This window comes from Heteronotia binoei, chromosome 1 (assembly GCF_032191835.1).
Source record: "Heteronotia binoei isolate CCM8104 ecotype False Entrance Well chromosome 1, APGP_CSIRO_Hbin_v1, whole genome shotgun sequence".
NCBI classification, from domain to species: domain Eukaryota; kingdom Metazoa; phylum Chordata; class Lepidosauria; order Squamata; family Gekkonidae; genus Heteronotia; species Heteronotia binoei.
The window spans coordinates 56774202-56793367 of record NC_083223.1 but is presented as its reverse complement, the minus strand read 5'-3'; the positions used below and the strand labels follow the sequence as shown (position 1 = coordinate 56793367).

General features: G+C 44.8%; 1 protein-coding gene across 2 annotated transcripts; it reads right to left on the bottom strand.

The window, feature by feature from the left end:
* Positions 1-491: 491 nt before the first annotated feature.
* KBTBD11 (kelch repeat and BTB domain containing 11) lies at positions 492-18875 on the bottom strand. Of its 2 annotated transcripts, none has more exons than XM_060234903.1 (3): positions 18758-18875; positions 5238-5528; positions 492-2921 (listed from the first exon to the last, which is right to left on the bottom strand). In XM_060234903.1, the coding sequence occupies exons 2-3, from the start codon at positions 5260-5262 to the stop codon at positions 961-963; spliced, it is 1986 nt and encodes a 661-aa protein (XP_060090886.1). In that variant the 5' UTR covers positions 5263-5528; positions 18758-18875; the 3' UTR covers positions 492-960. The 2 variants fall into 2 exon arrangements, with proteins under 2 accessions (XP_060090886.1, XP_060090894.1); XM_060234911.1 differs by having other exon boundaries at positions 5396-5528.
* Positions 18876-19166: the final 291 nt, after the last annotated feature.

Below are 19166 nucleotides of genomic sequence, written 5' to 3'. Positions count from 1 at the left end.
CATGACTGAAAAAGAACACCAGAGTATGTTAAGAACAAAGCGGATCACATCTTTCTGATAGTCTGCCTGGAAAAAGTGTGCATCTTAAAAACGGAAGCAAAGTGAAACTGAATAGACCACCCCCTTTTATTTTAGTTTTCGTCTCTTCCCAGTATGTACATATGGCAAACATTAGACTTGTTTCAACCATTATGTCTGACTTCTGTTAAATCATGCACTGTGGCTGCAACTTCTGAGGCCGCACAATGCCATGTATTCAATACAGACTCTTATGTCAAAAGAAAACGTAACCCAGAGGATTCTTATGCAGAGAAAACATTCTGTTTTGTCCTGTTAAATTTTCCTAGAAGGACTGCTTGAACCCCCATATCGCTTGTTCTACATCTGCCAAAACCCAGGAGGCAGCAGAAAGTAGCTAGCTGGACCCAAATGCCTATTTACAAAAGAACTCTTTCATGGAAATTCCTTTAAAAAGCTTTCTCCTTCCACAATTTTTGACAGCTGCAGAATACCTCTCGACTGGAAAGTGGCACAGACATTGCTCAACAATAAATCTATTTTAGCAGCTTTTCACTGACTGGTTCTATAAGTGTCAAGAGGTGACTTCTTTTCTACATAAAGTACACTAGGAAGCTTAAGCTGATCAACACTTTAGGTGGGACACCACAGAAGCCTCCATAGCAGTGCATGCATTGTGCGAAGTAAGGACATCTAACAATGGCCTTCAGCTAGCCTCTGTAGCTACAAAGGTGTTACTTAACTCAGAGATGACTTTTCACTCCTGGATTTGCCTCTGCTGTCTATATAGCCCTTCCACCCACTCCACCACCGCTGAATTTTGGAGAACACAAGACCCACATTCACCCCATCTGATCTTTTCCTTGGTGGCATTCCTGCACTACTGTCAACCATAAACAGGACGGGGCCCTAGCTTGAGCTGTGTATTGGAAGGGCCACCTCTTATAACGCCAGTGGGCTCTCCGGTTCCAGTGTTTTCTCTCTCTCTGGAAGAGTAAGCACAAACGGGAGGAGGACCCCTTTAACATCAAATGGGGCTTTGAACAGTTCTGGGTCAAAGGTGCCTTTCAATCCACCATCCGCTTCCACCTCACCACTCTGGGACAGGTTAAAGCACAGCATTCCAGTCCGGTTGACACAGAAGATGGTGCTGCCCAAGGCAGCGCAGCGAAATGGCTGGACAGGGCTGCTGCTGGGGCGCAAGGATGCACACTGACTCCAGTGCTTGGCCACTGTATTGTACCGGAAGACTTCCACACCCCCGGCCTGCCCTTGCTCCCCACGGCTGCCACTGACATCAAAGCGGTAGATGAAGTTTTTATAGGCCACCATGTCGGCGGAGCGGCGGCGGCTGCTGTTGTAAGGACACTCTTGCCACTCATCCCGTTTGGGGTCATATTTCAGCAAACGGTAGAAGAGGGATCCACCAGACACATATATCTCCCCATTGCAGGTGGTGGCTTCATGAGCCACAGCAAAAGCACCTTTGGGCAAAGGGGCCACTGGATTCCACCGATCTGCCCGGGGGTCATATTTCTCCACTGTGAAGAGGCACTCACCTCCCACGGCATAAAGATAGCCATCCAAGGCCAGGAGTTTGAGCTGCGAGCGAGGCTGCCTCATAGGCTTCACCTGGCTCCAGGTATCAGTCAAGGGGTTGTAGCAAAACACCTTGTCGGAGAGCCTGGCCCGCTGGTCGCCTGGAGCGGTGGAGATGCCTCCGGCCAGGAAAAGGTAGTTGTAGAGGACGCACATGGCGCACCCCTTGGCGTTGGCCTCGTCGGGAAGGCGGGTGAGCACCCGCCACTCCTTGGCCTCCTCGTGATAGCTGTGGAGCAGGTAGCTGCTCTCGTCCAAGGATACCACGGAGGAGGGGCTCTGCGGGCGGCTGCTCTCGCGGCTCTGCGGCCGGCTCCCGCCGCTCAGCCTCTCGAAGGCGTCGCTCACCTCGGCCACCAGCAGGCAGGGCTTGCCGGCCTCCAGGCGGCGCTGCAGGATCAGGTCCCTCTCGGCGCCGGTGAGGCGGCCGTAGACGGCGGGCTCGCGCAGGACCTGCAGGTAGTGGTCGCTCATGAAGCGGTAGGCGGCCTCCCGCAGCTCGGCCAGCCGCTGCTTCTTGGCCAGGCTCAGGAGCTGCAAGCAGTTGTCGAGGCGGAGCTGCGCCCTCATGGCCTCGGCGGCGCAGTGCAAGGCTGGGGGCATCTGGAGCACGCGGGCGCCGCTCACCACCTCGGCCAGGTTGTCCGGGCGCACCTCGCCCATGCGCGCCGTGTACATGTACTCCAGCAGCAGGCGCAGCGCCCCGTAGCTTACCCCCTTGACGCGAAGGATGTCCCGCGAGGAGCGCGCGCGGAAGTAGTCGCTCTTGGCCACCAGCACCGCCTTGTGAGCCCGGAGCCGGTGGCCCGCCACCTCGATCACCAGGTCCGGCTCTTCCGCCACCTGCGCAGCGCAGGGGTCCAGCGGGGGCGACGGCTGCTGGCCGAAAGCGCCCGTCGAGGCCGCCTGGCTGCCGCCCTCCACCTCCTCTTCCGGCGTCGCGTTGTTGATCTCCCACTGGCTCTGCACCACGCGGCAGTTGCTGCTGCTGCTGCTGCTGCAAGACGACGACGAGGAGGCTGTGTCGGGCTCCGGCGGCGTGCCTTTATCCCCGCTGCCGGGCGAGCTGAAGCACAGCGAAGAGGTGAGGCCGCAGGGCGCCTGCAAGGGGAGGTGCGGCACGCTCGGCTCCCCCGCGCTGTCCCCGTTCTCTTGCTCAGCCACAACGCGCCCTTCCATCGCGGCCGGCTGCTCCCTGCTGCTTCTCTCGGCCGACTCCCCGGTGGCGACTTTCCCCGCGGAGGCTAGCGGCGGCTCCATCTCCTCGCAGCGCTTCTTCGCCTCGTTGACATTCCCGTTCTCACCTGGGGAAGGGACACAAAACAACGCTAAGTTCTCCATGGGCGCCTGTAGGGCAGAAGCCCGCCAGCACAGCTCAGTTTCTCTCCGCCCCCCTCCTCCTCCCCCCCGGTGCCGCTTTGCAGTGCTCCGAGCGACTTTTTTGCTTGCTCAACTGCTCACTTGGCGCTTGGTCAATTTCCGCACCAGGTTCTCACCCACCGAGTGAGGCGTGGCTGCAGCAGCTACAGCCGCTCCGCTCACCACTGAACTTTTGAACCGTTCCCGATGTAGAGGTTATCTGGAAGCTGCCAAGCAGTCCGATCAGGGCAGAGATTGCGTTGCCTGGGTGGCACCGCCACGATTGAAGTACAGTCAGACGTCTCCACTCCATAGGGAGGTGAGGCCGGAGGAAACAAAACTTTCAAAGTAATTCCCGGGCACTGTGACACAGACTTGCATTTTCCTCAGTGAAACCCATGATTACACAACGGATCAACAACCTTTATACAGTTCCCACGTGCCCAGCCCTGCCTTTGTCCCCCACTAAATGTTGACAGAAAACTTTTTTAATTGGGGCCACGATAACCAACATTCTACACTGACAAGTGTAATTATGCAAATGAACCATTCTTGCATATTTTTTCTGCTTTTTCTGGTCTTGAAAAAGATTAAGGTGAGCCCTTAAGCCCAGTGTTCTGACCTTGGTTAAGCTGGCATAGCCATCTAGCTTCTGAGATTTCACTTGGATGAGTAAGTAAGAGCACTAGACTATGATCTGAGAAACAGGTTCAAGTCCTCACTCTGCCATGGAAGCTCACCGGGCGACCTTGGGCCAGTCACACTCTCAGCCTAACCTACCTCACAGGGTTTTCATGAGGATAAAAGGGAAAAGCGGAGAACAAAACTGAGCTGCTCTGGGTCCCCATTGGGAATACAAATACATTGTCTTCACTCTTTAAAGCCTATGGGCAGAGCCCCTGGGGACAAAAAGCTTGCCTGTAAATTCCCTTTAATGTCCAAGATCTTCAACTGGGAGCTGATATGCTTATTAGTTCCTTACTTTTAAAGACTGTTTGTGTATGTTAATACAAAAAACAGGTTCCATATCTAATTTAATGGGTCATTCCCCAAGAGTTCAGTTATACAACCTAGCTTGATCCTATGTATAATTCCTGAGAATTAAGCTCGAAGTTTGGTTCATGGCTTGAGCACAAAGTTTAAGCACACAACAAAACAGTAGATGCATATACTTAAGTACATGCACAAGTCCCCTCCCCCACAATGTGCATGAACCTTTAATCACTGCTGTAAAGGTTTCCAAGAACTGGTCACAGTTCACAGACGCAGAAAAATTCAGTCAGGAACAGCAATTAACTGCTTCTCCAAATACCCAAATTCAGCCCAGTTAAGGTCATACCTTCCAAATATAAGAGCTTGTGCCAGTTACAGATCCAAATTTTTGTACAATAACCTCCAGCTCTGTCAGACAGCCAGTAGGAAATCAGTAATGTACAATTCCAAAGGACCGTCAACAGATACACTCAGTCGGATGCCACCCGCTTGCTGTTGTCAGAATACACGCCATAGACACAGCTTGAACCTCTAGTTTCCCATGAAGTCTGCCAAAGCTGAAACATTTCTCAAAGAAGCCATGAAGTCTGCCAAAGCTGAAGCATTTCTCAAAGAAGCCAGGCCTGATTTGATAGTGGATTGAGTGATGTTTGTAATTTTGTACAAATCATGCAGACTACTCAAGCCTCCAATATCAGGGCATAAGGGAATAATAATAACAGGAAGACTTATTGCTTCCTTAAGCTAGTGTGATTAATTGCCCAAAGTGATTGTGATTAGGAATTCCCCTCTGATTGCTCTGATTCCTGCACCCAAGACTTACAGAGACAGCAAAGGGAATTCTGGCTTCATGAGCAGTTCATATTCTGGAGCTGACTTCCATAAGCCGTTCACAGGCAGGGAAGTACAGGAAACAGGCACTTTTTTGTGTTAGAGGAGCAGGCTGAGGTCCCTATAAAAACAATTTTGCCGGTATAAAAAAGAAGTCTTATCCCTCTGATGCAAATGTCAAAAATTACAGGATTGCAATCTGACAATTATTTTAAAAGGGAGAAAATACTGGGTTCAACTGGATGGAGGGGTATATATTCAAACTTGAGTGCATTTGAGAGCAATCTTGAGCAAATCTACTCAAAGGTAAATCTCATGTTATTCAGTGGGTCTCACTCCCAGGAAAGTCTCCTTAGGAGTGCAGCCTTCATCACTTAAAATGTGTTAACTGACAGCCCGTTTGATGGTCATAATACATTAGTTTGTGGTCCTGCTACCTGAAGTTCTGGTGATAGATGGCATCTTTTGTACTCCTTCCACGCAGAGTGCTTAGGAAATGTCCCTTTTTGTGAAGATCAACGAGTCCCAACTATAGTCATTCCAAAATTTATTTCTATGGTTATTTCAGTGGAATAAATGAACTTCAATACTGTACATTTTCAGAATATTTTGAAAAGGAATTCCCCATCAAGTTGTCTTTTTGGTCAGCAAGCTGGCATCAATACTTGCATATGAGCTTCAGTGAGATCTTCTGTTTCTTACGGAGTCATCATTCATCTTTCCTCCACCTGCATAACAAAAGAGTTTTGAGTTTTGTTCAGTTTTAAAATGAAACAGTTCCCATGCCTGCATTTTGTCTGAGTCAACTCTGAAAGGAGCTTTTATACAACTATTGTAAATACCGTAATTGAGTTTTCTTTAATGCCATAAAATAAATATGCATTTGCTCAGGCATTCCTCTGACCTATTATAATACCCAAAGCTGCAATTTGTTATAAACATTTTTCTCTTTTTTATTACAAAGAAAGATGATGCTTTATTATAATAATTTACTAATAAGCAAAGCTAATAATATTGGATGAAACACATTGGCCCCACTCCAATTTGGACAATATGCAATTAATCTTGTCGAATTTGGATGTAGATGTGCATTTCTATCTACTTCAAAAGACACATCTCAACCCATTCTATACGGGTGAAGTAAACTGTGGGTGCAGATGTGCCGCATTCCCATTGATTGTGCACTGACCTGTTGATCTCTCGTGTTGGGTCCTCTGACTGCATCGTCTGTACGGGTACACATTTGGCTGGTGCTATACCAGTTGTACTGATCATTGATTGAGTACTGGATCTACTTCAAGGTATTGGTAGTGACCCTCAAAGCCCTGTGTGGCATGGGACCAACGTACCTCTCCCCATATGTTCCCCAGAAAGTCTTGTGCTCTGTGGACCAAGACTTGCTGGTTGTCCCTGGCCCAAGGGATGTCTGCTTAGCCTTGACCAAGGCCAGGGCTTTTTTTTTGCCCTTCAAGCAGGCTTTGAAGAGCACACAGTCAGGGGAAGGAGGAGGAGGCACCCATGCCTGCCCTTGTGGACAGGTGGTGACCTTGGTGGCCGCCTACCTGACCTACAGGGATGCGCCGGGCCTGATTCCAAAGGGGAGGTACTGGAAGTGTGGTTTTGTGCTACTACCACCTCATCTCTGAAGAGTTATTCAATGGGTTTATATATATAATAAGTTTAAAGAGAATGTTAATGCTATAATGATTTTCATCCGTTTTCTAAGCTTGTTTAGAAAGCCAGTTTGGTGTAGTGGTTAAGTGTGCGGACTCTTATCTGGGAGAACCAGGTTTGATTCCCCACTCCTCCACTTGCACCTGCTGGAATGGCCCTAAGTCAGCCGTAGTTATCACAGAGCTTGTCCTTGAAAGGGCAGCTTCTGGGAGATCTCTCTCAGCCCCACCCACCTCACAGGGTGTTTGTTGTGGGGGAGGAAGATAAAGGAAATTGTGAGCTGCACTGAGACTCTTGACTGGAGGGCTGAATATAAATCCCATGTTGTCGTCTTCTCTTGCAGTTTTAATAAGGAAGTGGTGTCCAAGATCTGATACCTAATGATGCAACTCATATTAACCAGTGTAGCCTACAACTTGCTGCTATCCATAATCAATTTGCGGCATTTCAAAATAGTCAAGTCAATTGTCCTTTGTCAGCATGAGATTCATTTAAGTCACATAGCTTGCATCAGCAGTTCATCCTGAGGATCTCCTCAATTTGCCTCCTTCACCAGAAATTTACTTTAGAAAGTTTGCAGTACAAATTTGGCAAAAACTTTTACATTTGGGGGAATCATTTTTAAATGTCATTTCAGAACTCAGTTACAGTTTAGATTGCCTTATGAAACATTCTGTACCCAAGAAGTCTTCTCAGCCAACCTAGCAGTCAACCAAAGCAAACATGCAAAAATACCCAGAGGGTGAGGATTCTTAACAGGGCAGCTAAACCTCCCTCTCCCCAGGGCAGTCTACAAATGGGGGGGGGGATTAGGAATTGGGGGATAACAGATAGGGACATTGGGATTTTAAGCCCCTTCTCCCTATCTGGCCTATGGCAGCCAGTGGAGGAAATCTGCTTTATACTGTGGAATCCATCCTAGTGGCCCACAGAAAACAGAAATCAAACCTAACACTAAGGAATTAAGGAATTACCTGATGGTCATCAGGCACAAATATAAGAATGAATGCTTGAGACCTGTGTATTGTATGCATATGTTATAAATATTGTTATATAGAGAGTTCACTTTGCCTGGAGTGCCAAGAGAACTCTTTCTATTTCACTTGGGGAACACTGAAGGATAATGTTGCATAATTGATGGATTATGAACCATTTTAAGTGCATTAAAGGTTATGAACCACTGCTCTGATTGGGTAGAACAAGCTTTTGATATATATGCAGTTAACAGATGAATCTAATCAATTAACTATCACAAATTTGATTTACTAAAACAGTACTTAATGAATTTATACTAGAGTTGGAGGTGGGGGGGGGTACAACCACTTATTTCATCTGGATGAATGCCACTGCAAGGAAGTAACAGAGGTGGGAACCTCCAGCAACCATGGATTGTACTGACAAGTTTGGCAGTGACACACTAGCTGCATCCTGGACATGTGCCCCTGATCTAGGAAACTGAGACACAACTTGGCTAAGAAATTTTGGCAGGATGAGGCAGCCTTTGGGGAATTTTTTTGTTTTTTGTAAGAAAGAGGAAAGTTGTTCTTACATACTAGAGGTCACATTTCTTCAGTATTTGCCTGCCTGTGCGCTTTTTAAAAAAGAAACACTTCCCAAACTTTCCTTAAAATAAAATAAAAAAAAACCTTTCCTTTTACCAAAGCTCTGACTCAATTGTGGGCAAGGCTTTTTTACCATGCTGCCAAAAATGTTTTACAAGGACACAGTATGTGATGATCAGGAAGGATAATCCTCACATCACCTATATATCATTGTAACAGCCTGTTAGTTACTAACAGGAAAGAATACTCAGGACAGAAACATAACCAAATAATGGTTGTTTACCGGACAAGATTCAAGAATGGTTTGAATGAGATGCTCTCCTGTGATGTTAGTGGTTTACATTTGGGCAAGCTAGCCCACAAGCGCTCCTCCAGGGAAATGGCACTTGTGTCTCCTTCCAGGTTATACTGTTTGTCCAGTCCAAAATATACCACTTGTCAGGAGTTAAACCACAGAGTATCTTTTATCAACAGGGCTCAGAGTGCTGATTCTTTTTCTTCATGTTCAAGTGCTTTGACATTATCAAGTGCTCTTGTGAACAAAATAATCAACACTGGATACAAATTGTGTGGAGGCCTTGAACAAACACCTGAGAAGGTAGGATGGATGAGGCCCAATAAAGTGAAGTTCAACCAAGGCTAACAGTTAATGGTAAAGCTGTTCAAGGAATGAAGAATCAACTTGTTCTGGAAGGTGTCTGTAATCCTGCTGAAAGAGCATGTTCATAGTTATGAGCATACTGCTATATCCTGGCCTATGGCTAGGTTTGCTCTGTACCATGCAGCACCTTTTATCCACGTCAGCTGATATGTCATTCCTCAGTGATTTGGTTACTGTGCTCTGGTTACATCCAGATTAAATTAGTGCAAAGCTGTGAGGGTACTTTTAAAGACTGTCTAGAAACTATTCGTTCAAAATGAGGCAGTTAAATTGCTCTAGGGGACAGGATACAGGGATCATATTACCCCTATGATGAAAGTCCTACATTGGCTGTCTGTCTGTCTGTTACAGGGCACAATTCAAAGGGCTGCTCCATATCTTGAAGTCCCTAAATTGCTTAGGACTCGGGGTACTTGATAGATCACCTCCTCTCATGCTGTCCAGCTCTCATTCTAGGTTTTTCCACCCACAGAGAAGCAGGCACCAACTACAGGTGTGACCTTCTCAGTGGTGGCACCCCACCTGGGAATGCCTTCCCCCATGATGCTTTCATAGTACCTATTTTACAGGTTTTCCGGTGCCAGGCCAAAGACGCTTTATTTACCCACATTTTCAACTGAATTTTTATCCCTTTATCCTGTTTTCTCCCTACTTTTATACCATTGTTTTGTTTGATTTTAGTGGCTGTTATTTAAAATGCTGTTAACTGCAGGTGTTGCTTTAGTCTACTAAATGTAACAGTTTGAGTTGTGTTGTTTATAGTTGAATTTTATGTTGCTAGTCACCTTTCGCAGAAAAGCATGTGATAGATATCTTTTAAATAAGCACTGCAATCCTCAAGTATCCTTTTAAACAAAGCTTTCTAAGATTGAAAATACCATCAGTATTATCTATTCGGTTAAGCATTTTAAATGCCTTGGGCATGTTAAATTGTCCTCCATGTGAACACTGAAAGCAAACAAAAATTGAGTATACATTTATAGCAAAAAAGGGTACAATTCCATTATCCTTTGATTTCAACGGGAGAAAGTTTCAAACACTTCAAACTGCCCTATTGAAATTAAGAGCACAAGTGCCTACATCTCGTTAGACAGTGCTCTGGAAGCATTTCAAAGTGGACATAAGCTTTTAGGACTGTTTAATTAACCTCAACCTAAGAATAAAAGGTTTCTTATCTTCAAAACTGAAAATTTCCACATGGGACATTCAAGAAGGAAACTTTTTTTTATTTAGTTAAAGGAGTGGTAAAAATGGAGTTTGAGATATTTTGCCTGAACTTCAGGATGTGTCTTGAAGAGTTTAGATGATTACATCCTCTCTAAGAGTGCTTATTAAACTTCTTCGCAACCTCTCACAAAGACCTATTACAGTCCCAGGTTGCCTTAAGTAGTTCAAGTTATTCTGTTTAGCACATAGATTTTTTTTCCAAATGAGCTCAACAACTGATGCTTCCAAGAATAAGTTCTCCTGATTAGAGACCACACAAGCTTAACTGTACATTAGAATCCTTTTCAAGAACTCAGGGAATGGTCATTTTAACATTTAATAACAGCTTACAGCTGGCAACTGCCAAAACATTTTATCATGAAATATAAAGAAATACTTTGGTTCCAGTGGTTCCAAGGACTCCTGTCTTGTCAACATGTTATTCTACATAAGGTAAATCAGGGTTGACAACTCCAGATTGAAACATTCCTGGATATTTGGGAGTGAATCCTGAGGAGGTTGGGGTTTGAGGAGGGGGGTCTCTGTTGTTTACCATAGAATCCACCCTCTGAAGTAGCCATTTTCTGAGGGAAACTGATCTTTGTAGTCTGGGGATCAGTTGTAATTCTGGGAGTGCTCCAGGAGCCATCAGGAGGTTGGCAACCTATAAGAAGATGGCAATGTACCTTAATGGTTTGGGAGGTAGAAATATATTCACTGAGCTTCTGCTTCTTCCCATGGACAACTTTGCAGCAAAACTAAGACACATTGGGCTGCATCTCATAAGGTATGCCATATTCTCCTTCAGAAGGGTTTAAATTGCCTAGCCTGAGTTTGAAGAATATATCTCCTGAAACAAATTTGCCCAAACTTTCTTCAGTTAATTATCCTATAATGTATCTGCCCATCTCAAGAATATGTCTGAACAGCACAGACTAGTCATTTTGACATTTGTGCTTCAACTCAGTTAAAAAATGTGATATTGTGCCACATATGGTGCTGTAGTATGTCTACAAGTAGCATGGTCTGTTGGTGAGAATCAGTATAGTATAGTGGTTAGAGGGCTGATTGTCACTGGAAATATCCAGTGAGTTTCTGTAGGAAGCCATGGGGCAAGTCACCTTCTCCCTTAACTTACAGCATAGATAGTTGTGAGGATGATATAGAGGGAATAATTGCATACACCACCCTGAAATCCTCAGAGGACAAATGGAGTAAAATTGTGACAAACCACATTTGCCTTCTGCCCACATAGCAGGCCTCAGCACAGAAGAAGCAGATAGTACACTCAAGGCATATGAGCTGCTGTGTGAGCCCTCCTATTCCTACTATGTCACAAACACTTGTTGCCTATTCTGCTTAGGGCCACAGTTTAAGCACTTATTAAGATGGCTTAATGCTATGCAACTGGAACCTTGATCATAGACTGACTTGTCATTTCCCCCACAAATTATGAAGAATGAAGGGGACTAATAAATGTAAACTTTACTAAAAAAAGAGGTTGGAATGAAGCACTACTCTTAAGCGTCACAATAATGCTGGAGAGGATTCTCTAGAAAACCCTTGGTAAACCTACAAATTAACATTTAGGTTAAATGTTAACCTGGGAAATATATTGCTGGGAAATATTCTAAACATCAATGCAATTTCACAAATCTTGGGAAGCTGTGGAATAACCCTTCTCTAGAGGCTTTTTTAGAAGATCCTAGGTGAGGGGAAATTAGTAATATTTTAGAGCCAGGATACACCATCACTTTGCAAAGGGCCGTGATTGGTCAGTCTGGATGTTCTCCCAAACTTGTGTGTCTGTTTTGCTGAGCAGAATTTGGGGGTTTAGATAAAGGTAAAATATCCCCCTTCCTATGACTGAGCCCTTCACCTCTGAGCTCTAATCATAACAAATATGGCATTGGAGTTTGGGATTGTTCCATCAACACTGAATGGCCACTGGTTGTCTTGTTCCACAGTGCAACCCTCCTGCAAAGTGGTTTGTGCTAACCATAACCAAGCCAATGTGAAGAAGCAGAATTTTTATTAAGTTATATTGACAGCACAGATCTGCAGGATTTCATCAGCTGACCTCTAAAATAAACAGAGGTTTCTTTTAAAAAATCAAATCAGATCCAGAATTCTTTCTTTTTCTTTTCCCTTGTTCTCACTAAATGACCTTGTTATTGTCCTTTTAGGAAGCGTGAGCTCTGAAAGTAATACATAAATATGTTGTGGTTGAACTTGGACACTCTTAGCGTAGGTCTGTGCAAAGCATTAAGGAATTATAAAATCTAGGCAATAACCAAGAAATAAGATATTCCCCAGCAAAACTGTTCTAATTTAAACTGAAAGACACAAGCAAAAGGGAACGACAGTACAGAGTTAAAATCAAAATCCAGGATCACGTTTGCTATTCTACATAAAAAAAATATGGAGTGACAGTAATGGGGTAGCTGAGACTTGACCAAAGAACGAAAGTTACAAACGGGATGACTTGAAGAGGATGATTCCCCCAGGTTCAACTGGTTGTGGGAACTGCATGCTCTATGACAAACTGGAGGCAGGAAGGGTTCCATATTCTGCAACAAACTGGAGACGGTTAGTTCCTAGATGTTATCTAACCTCTCTCGCACACCGCACCTGTGGAATTTGCATCTGGAACCTGACAGCACATCAGTTCAGTTTTTCAAAGACATATTGCCAAACAAGCATTCTTCTTTCCTGTTCACAAGGACCACTACAATGAAGCTCTGAAGTCAAGTTAGCTCCATGCTGTTCACTACTTTATTCAAAACTGATGCCAAGGCAGAAAAGAATGTAGGAGTAAAACAGGGATCAGGCCATTTGAAATCTGGGTGTGAAATGACAAATTGCTCATACTAGCACAATGATGCATCCATCCGTTGCACATGGAGGAGGCAATCCCAGGAAGGGAGGAGATTCTCAGTTCCTTCAGACCATCTCAGTTCCTTTGCAACACACGCATACCCCTTCCTTCAGTGAGTCTTTCTGCAAGCCATCTCCATGTTGCCCCATTGCTCCATATGGAAAACAAAGGCTGTTACTGAACCAAAATGGGCTGTCTGACTCATAGAAGACCAAGCAGGTGTCATCACTGTCATACGTCCTTCTGAGGGGTAGAGAGCAGCAGCCCATCTCTTAGCCTTCACTTCCAAGGAAATGGGTCCTAAGACATTACCAGCGTTCTACAAGCAATGCAGAACTAGGACTGTGATTCTGCACTCCCAAACCTGTGTGCAGGAACTTAGGGTGGCGCTGGGCAGCAGGTCATATGCCTTTTGCCAAGGGATGATGCAAGTGGTTACCAGAGACACAACTTTAGGTGCCAATGACACATTTGTTTGCATTGAGGGGGTATACTGAGGGCTTTTAAGTTCATTCAGGCCTCTGCAAAAATGGTACATACATTAACAATAATTCTATTACAACAACCAACCCCCCTTCCTCTTCACCCAGCCCATTTTTACAGACATAAGTAGCATCAAGTTGCAACCAACTTATAGCAACTCCAGCGAGGGGCTTTCAAGGCAAGTGAGCAATACAGGTGGTTTGCAGGGTCCTCTGCAGAGTCTTCCTTAGCGGTCTCCCATCCAAGTACTGACCCTGCCTAACTTCCATGAGCTGATGCCTTCCTCCCTGGCCCATTTCTATCATATGGGAAAGAGAACTAAGTTGCCTTGAGATACATAAGCATCTGACACCCTTCTGAGAAGCTACATCTCATGGAGTTCCAATAAACTTGCATCCAACTTCCAAGCAAGAGGGTTTAGCAGCAGGATACAGTTGATAAACTGCATCCTCAGTATTGTATACTTTAAAAAGATTCCTCATGCTGATCAATATTGTGATTACAGTTCTACAATTTATAACATCTCATCCTTTTGTGCAGAAGGAGAACTGGGAATAGAGCAAGGGATGCCTGAATTTGGCTTTAAAAATGCAGACTCATTTTACCACTTTCATCAGCATTCTGCAAAAGGCACCTGTTTTCTTGCACACTTCACCAGTCATACCTAGACACCAGTCTGGTTCTATGCCCAGCAAATAGCATTCTTGTTCTAGCTGGGCCATACAGCTGCAACAATTTATTCATTTGAATAAATGATTCAAATTATAATTTAATTAATTAATAATATTACATTATATAATTTAATATAATTTGCCACTGGAAAGTTGAACTTGCAATATCTGAATCAGTTCATTTTTCTAATACCCAGAAGGCATCCTTTTCTCGCTCTCTTTTTAAATTTAAAGTGATGTGGGGTATTTTATACAATTTAAATGGGAAATGCTCATTTGCCAAAGAAAATGTTGATTGTATAAACCACAATCAACACATATAAACAGATGTATAATCAGGGGCCAAAGAAAGATTTTTTAAAAATTGTTTTCTGTTGTCCTGAAGGGCATTATTGAAGGAAACTGCATTGCCACAAGGGAACACTGTACTTTCCAGAGTAAAAAACCTAACAGGATAGTTACAGGATGTATTTTTGATGCAATGGCTCCATAGGTCCTGCACCTTATAGTAAGATCCTAAATATGTTTACTCCAAAGTAAATCGCAGACTGAATTTGTACATGCCTCTTGAAGTGATCAAATACCTGAAACAACTGATTACAATTGACCATGCAGGTAAGTTAATTAAAATCACATTTCAATTATTTCTGTTTTTCACAATGCTGGTGTGATCTCATCCTGAGTTCAACGGGGTTCACTCTGAACTCAATAAAAGGGCTTACGATTTGCAACCTTAGTGAAAGAAAAGTTCACAGCTTTCCTGAAATCGGTTTTTAGCTTCTACTACCCTGGCCTCCCTGGATTTTCTCTCATAACAGGATGACTTAAGAATTCTGGCAAACTCCACTGTGTGTGCTCTGCAGCCTTCCATTACCCTGTGCCTTCTGTTTACATGAGATTACTTTCTTTTGAGGTAAAACCAGGGCAGCTGCAAATGCTATATAATCTTGCTTTCCTCTAGGGCTGAATTGCTATCACTAAGTATGTGCCAATAACAGAGCTGATTCCCGTAACTGAAAACCTAGAAACTACCATATGTTATTATTCTGCAAATAATGTAACATGTATATCCATATGAAAGTTATGTTCAGTTGCTTTAGTCATCCTCCCCTTGGGGCGGAATGTTGTCTCTGGCTTTGCTAGTCTCTCTCATTGTCACAACAAAACTACAGTTCCCAGGATTCCCTAATTATTACACCAGTTAAAACACGCAATCAAGTTACAAAGGCTACACCACTGAACTGAGTGGCCTTTCTTTAATCACAAAACTGTTATAGACTATAAATATCAATTAGTCAAGCAGCATTTCTTGTAATTGTTTTGAAAATAGGTAGTTGAAAAATGCAAACAGCTAGCACTATCACACAAGAGGGAATAACTTTCTCCCCAAAAGGTGATGCTGGCTACAATATACATGCATATAATCTAAAAGAAAAGAAAAATTGTTTTTAGTAAATGCAAAGGCTAACTGATTAATCAATTCATAAGCAAATATGTTTAACTGACCACATTTTTTAAATTGGATGGCCAGTCCTAGTAGCTGCACTCTGCATATGGAGTTAGATAACATTTACAGCAATTTGGAAAATCATCAATCAGCACCTGAAATATGGATGGAGAGTCTGTCAAAACCAGCAAACTAGTGGACTGAGCCCCTACCTGCCAAGCTTCTGTAAAACTCCTTTTCCTGTGCTCCTAAATGCTCAACATGTATACAAGCCCAGCTGGATCCAGGTTGGGTGGGGCACTAAGAAAGAAGTCTTCCAATGACACACACCACATCCCCATAGTGTGCCAGCATACCTTATGCCCCACTACCTGCGCCCGCCAACACAGGTAGGTCTGTGTGGCATCCAGCAGGCTCTGAGGAGACTTGGGGTAGTTTGCTAAGGCTCTCTTCTGCAAGAGATGTACAATTTCTAAGGGCGGGGTGTGTGTGGAATGGGATATTATCCCAGAAGCATCTTTAATGCCATTCTCTCTCATTTCCTTGTGGGAGAGTTATTCAGAAACAGTAGATCACAGATCCACATCAGCTCCTTCTCCCTGTAGATCCTCCCATGAGGAAATGAAAGGCCACCCCAGAAGCAGGGGTCTTTCCCAATAGCCACTGTTAGATCTCCTTTAACTAGCCAGAGGTCAAGGAGAATCACCTCATTGCGAGCCACCATGCTGCAGTGCAATCAATGAACCTACAAACAATTCAGACATTCAGAACTGCCTGGGATATAGTCATGCATGGAACTGTACCACCTCAGGAATGAACACGAGGACAGAGCATTATTCATTTGAAAGCACTCCACATCAAGCTCCTCCACAGCACATGTAAATTTATCATGTTCTCTTCTAGCTAGGAAGCTAGACTAGAATACCTCCCCCTGATTTATTAAGCTATGCACAGGCATGAAGAGTCTGAAGGGGGGTGCTTCCAAATAAGGATCCCTCCCATGCATATATCCATGAGCAGGGCTGGCAAATATGTTTAACTGACCACAAACTAGGCAATTGCCTAAGGTGCCAGCCTTCTGAGGGCACCAAATTGGGCACCCCATGTGACTCAGTGACATTATCAGTGCTGGGGGGGGGGCAGAAGTTAGCCCTGCCTAGGGGCCATACAGTCTAGGGCCATCCCTGCCCATGAGGTAGGACAGCCCTATGGAGTTTAAGAAGTTTAAAAGGAGCCCTGACTTGGATAGTCCAGGCAAGCTCAATCTTGCCAGCTCTTGGAAGGTAAGCAGGACCGACCCTGTCAAGTACTTGGATGGGAGACCTCCAAGGATTACCAGAGCTGGGATGCAGAGGCAGACAACAGGCCACCTCTCTAAATGTCCTTGCCTCTCAGCCCTACTAGGGGTTGCCAGAAGTCAGTCATGACTTCCAAGCATGCGTGCACGCATACGCACACACAAAATACAAAAATAAAGTTTAATATGGTATAGATAGGCTTGCACAGCAGGGAATAAATGTGGCTGCATAAATACTAAATAATTAATGGGTATGATCCAGTTACAATTAAGCACCATCTTACAAGATTAAAAGATAACAGGTGTTGAACCCTGAAAGCACAACATAAATATATAAATGTAGTGGTTAGAGTGCTGGAGTATAATCTGGGAGACCTGAGTTCAAGTTCACCCTCTACCATGTTGGGTGACTTTGGGCCAACCATTCTCCCCCTCAGGTTAACCTAACTCACAGGATTGCTTTGAGGACTAAACATAGGAGAGGAGAATGATGATGTTAGGTACTTTTTGGTCCTCACTGTGGAGCAAAGCAGGGTATAAGTATTTAAATAAGTTCTGCAAATGATGGAATTTTTTGCTGCTGGAAGAAGTATGTTCTGCCATTAATGGAACAGATTTGTAGGAGCCAGCACTGTTTTTAACATCATCAGCCTGGGTAGATGGCACTTTACAGAGCATCCTAAACAAAAGCCAGGTCCCTGCCCTAAGGAACATACAGTCTGAGTTTCAGGAGAGGGAGCAAAGGGTGGGCAACAAGGGGAAATATGTGAATAAATCATTCAGAAAGAAATGGGGAGGGAGTTGCTGCAAGTAAATGGTTGGGGTTAAGGACAGAAGGAGAACAGAATCATAGATGTTCAGGAAAAAGGTTAATGGGAATATTTGGTACAAGTATTTACAAATTAAATTAATTCTTAAAGCCTGCATAGTTGAATCAAAACAAGGGGATGTGGATCTGTCTTCTTGCAAATATCTGTAACCAAGCCTCTCCAAAATCAATTGTTACTTCCTTGGGAGGATTTTTTTTAAACATCCATAAAAGTATTATTACACTGAACAGTTTTTAGACCAATCTGTATAAAACCTTATTTTCATCCCTGTTCCAGTCCATGTTCCCTAAGGATGGCTAACCACCATGATGTAAGCCAATGTTTGTTGTGTAACTGATGGTCTGGTGGTTTTCAGAGGTCGAGACACCTAATAATAAAACACTAATGGAAGAATGAAGGCTTTTCAAGTCTCATATTTAACGGTATTTTAAATTTTTTTTTAAAAAGCCTTTGGGAGAATGGTGCCAAATCACTTAGCATCCTGGAAGGCCACGAAGATGAAAAACCCACAAAAGATGAAAAACAGCAGCGAAGGATGAAAAACCCACAAAAATAAAATTAAGCTTTCCGTGTGGTTTAGGCTTGTGGGGGGGGGGGGACAAATAGAGAAGACGTCTTTGCAGAGGAGAATATGCTCAGGGCAGCTTGCAGTCCTAGTGTACCGTTTAGGCAGTGAAGTGGATTAATCAGGATTGCGGGAAGAGAATGAGGCGAAAGCATGATTGGAAGTGACACAGTTCTAAATCTCCTTTAACAAACACATTCCGGCTGGTTCTTTCGCTCTCTCTCCAGCCCCGCTGCACGCCATCCCTCTGCGATGCGACTTAATTAACTGTTGCATTAATGATGGGCTAGAAAGACTAAGCAATCCTTTCCGAGGATCCAGCAAATGCGGAGTGCCTCTCTGCCTACCTCTCGCCCAGCCTTCCCTAATGCCGTTTAAATGAGATTCCTAAAGCAAAGACACAGCAAATGATAAACAGCCCTAGTGAAAATCAAAGTTCATCCCTGCCTCTTGCTATCTGCCAGTTTCCTGGCGTTATCATGCCATTTGCATTCTCCCAACGGGGCCTTAATGGGCCCCGGGAAGCAGCTCACCCGAATGCGAGCAATAAAAGCAACATGAAGGCTGGCTGCTGTGCAGCGCTTGTAAGAACGCAAACCTAACGTTCCTTTAGCAGCGATGCAGCCTCCCAGCGAGGGAGACGCATCTCTTTTTGCATAAAGGGAAAGCTCAGAGCCACATACCGTCACCTTCAGGCAGCCTGTCAGGCAGGCACCCCGGCCGGTCGGTCGGTGGAGCAGCTCCATCCGCCGTGCCATCGCAGCAAGCCAACACGGCGCGCCAGGATCACTCCGAGCGCGAATCCCCCCTCCCTCCGCCTTCCAGCCGGCGCGCCTGGCGGATGCTCCTGGACGAAGCCTTGCGACGCGGCGGCAAAGCCCTGGCTCGGCCCCCTCGCCCGAGCGGCGCCTCCTCCTTCTCTTAGCGCGGGGAAGGGGAGCGTCACCGCCTGTGACTGGCTGCGAGCTCTGCGGGCTGGGAAAGCGGCGCGTCCTAGGCGAGAGAGAGAGAGAGAGCTGCGGGAGGCAGGGCGGGCGCGTGTGGCGAAAGAGCGCGCTCCAAGCTGCGCGAGGCCCGCCGCGGTGCCTGCAA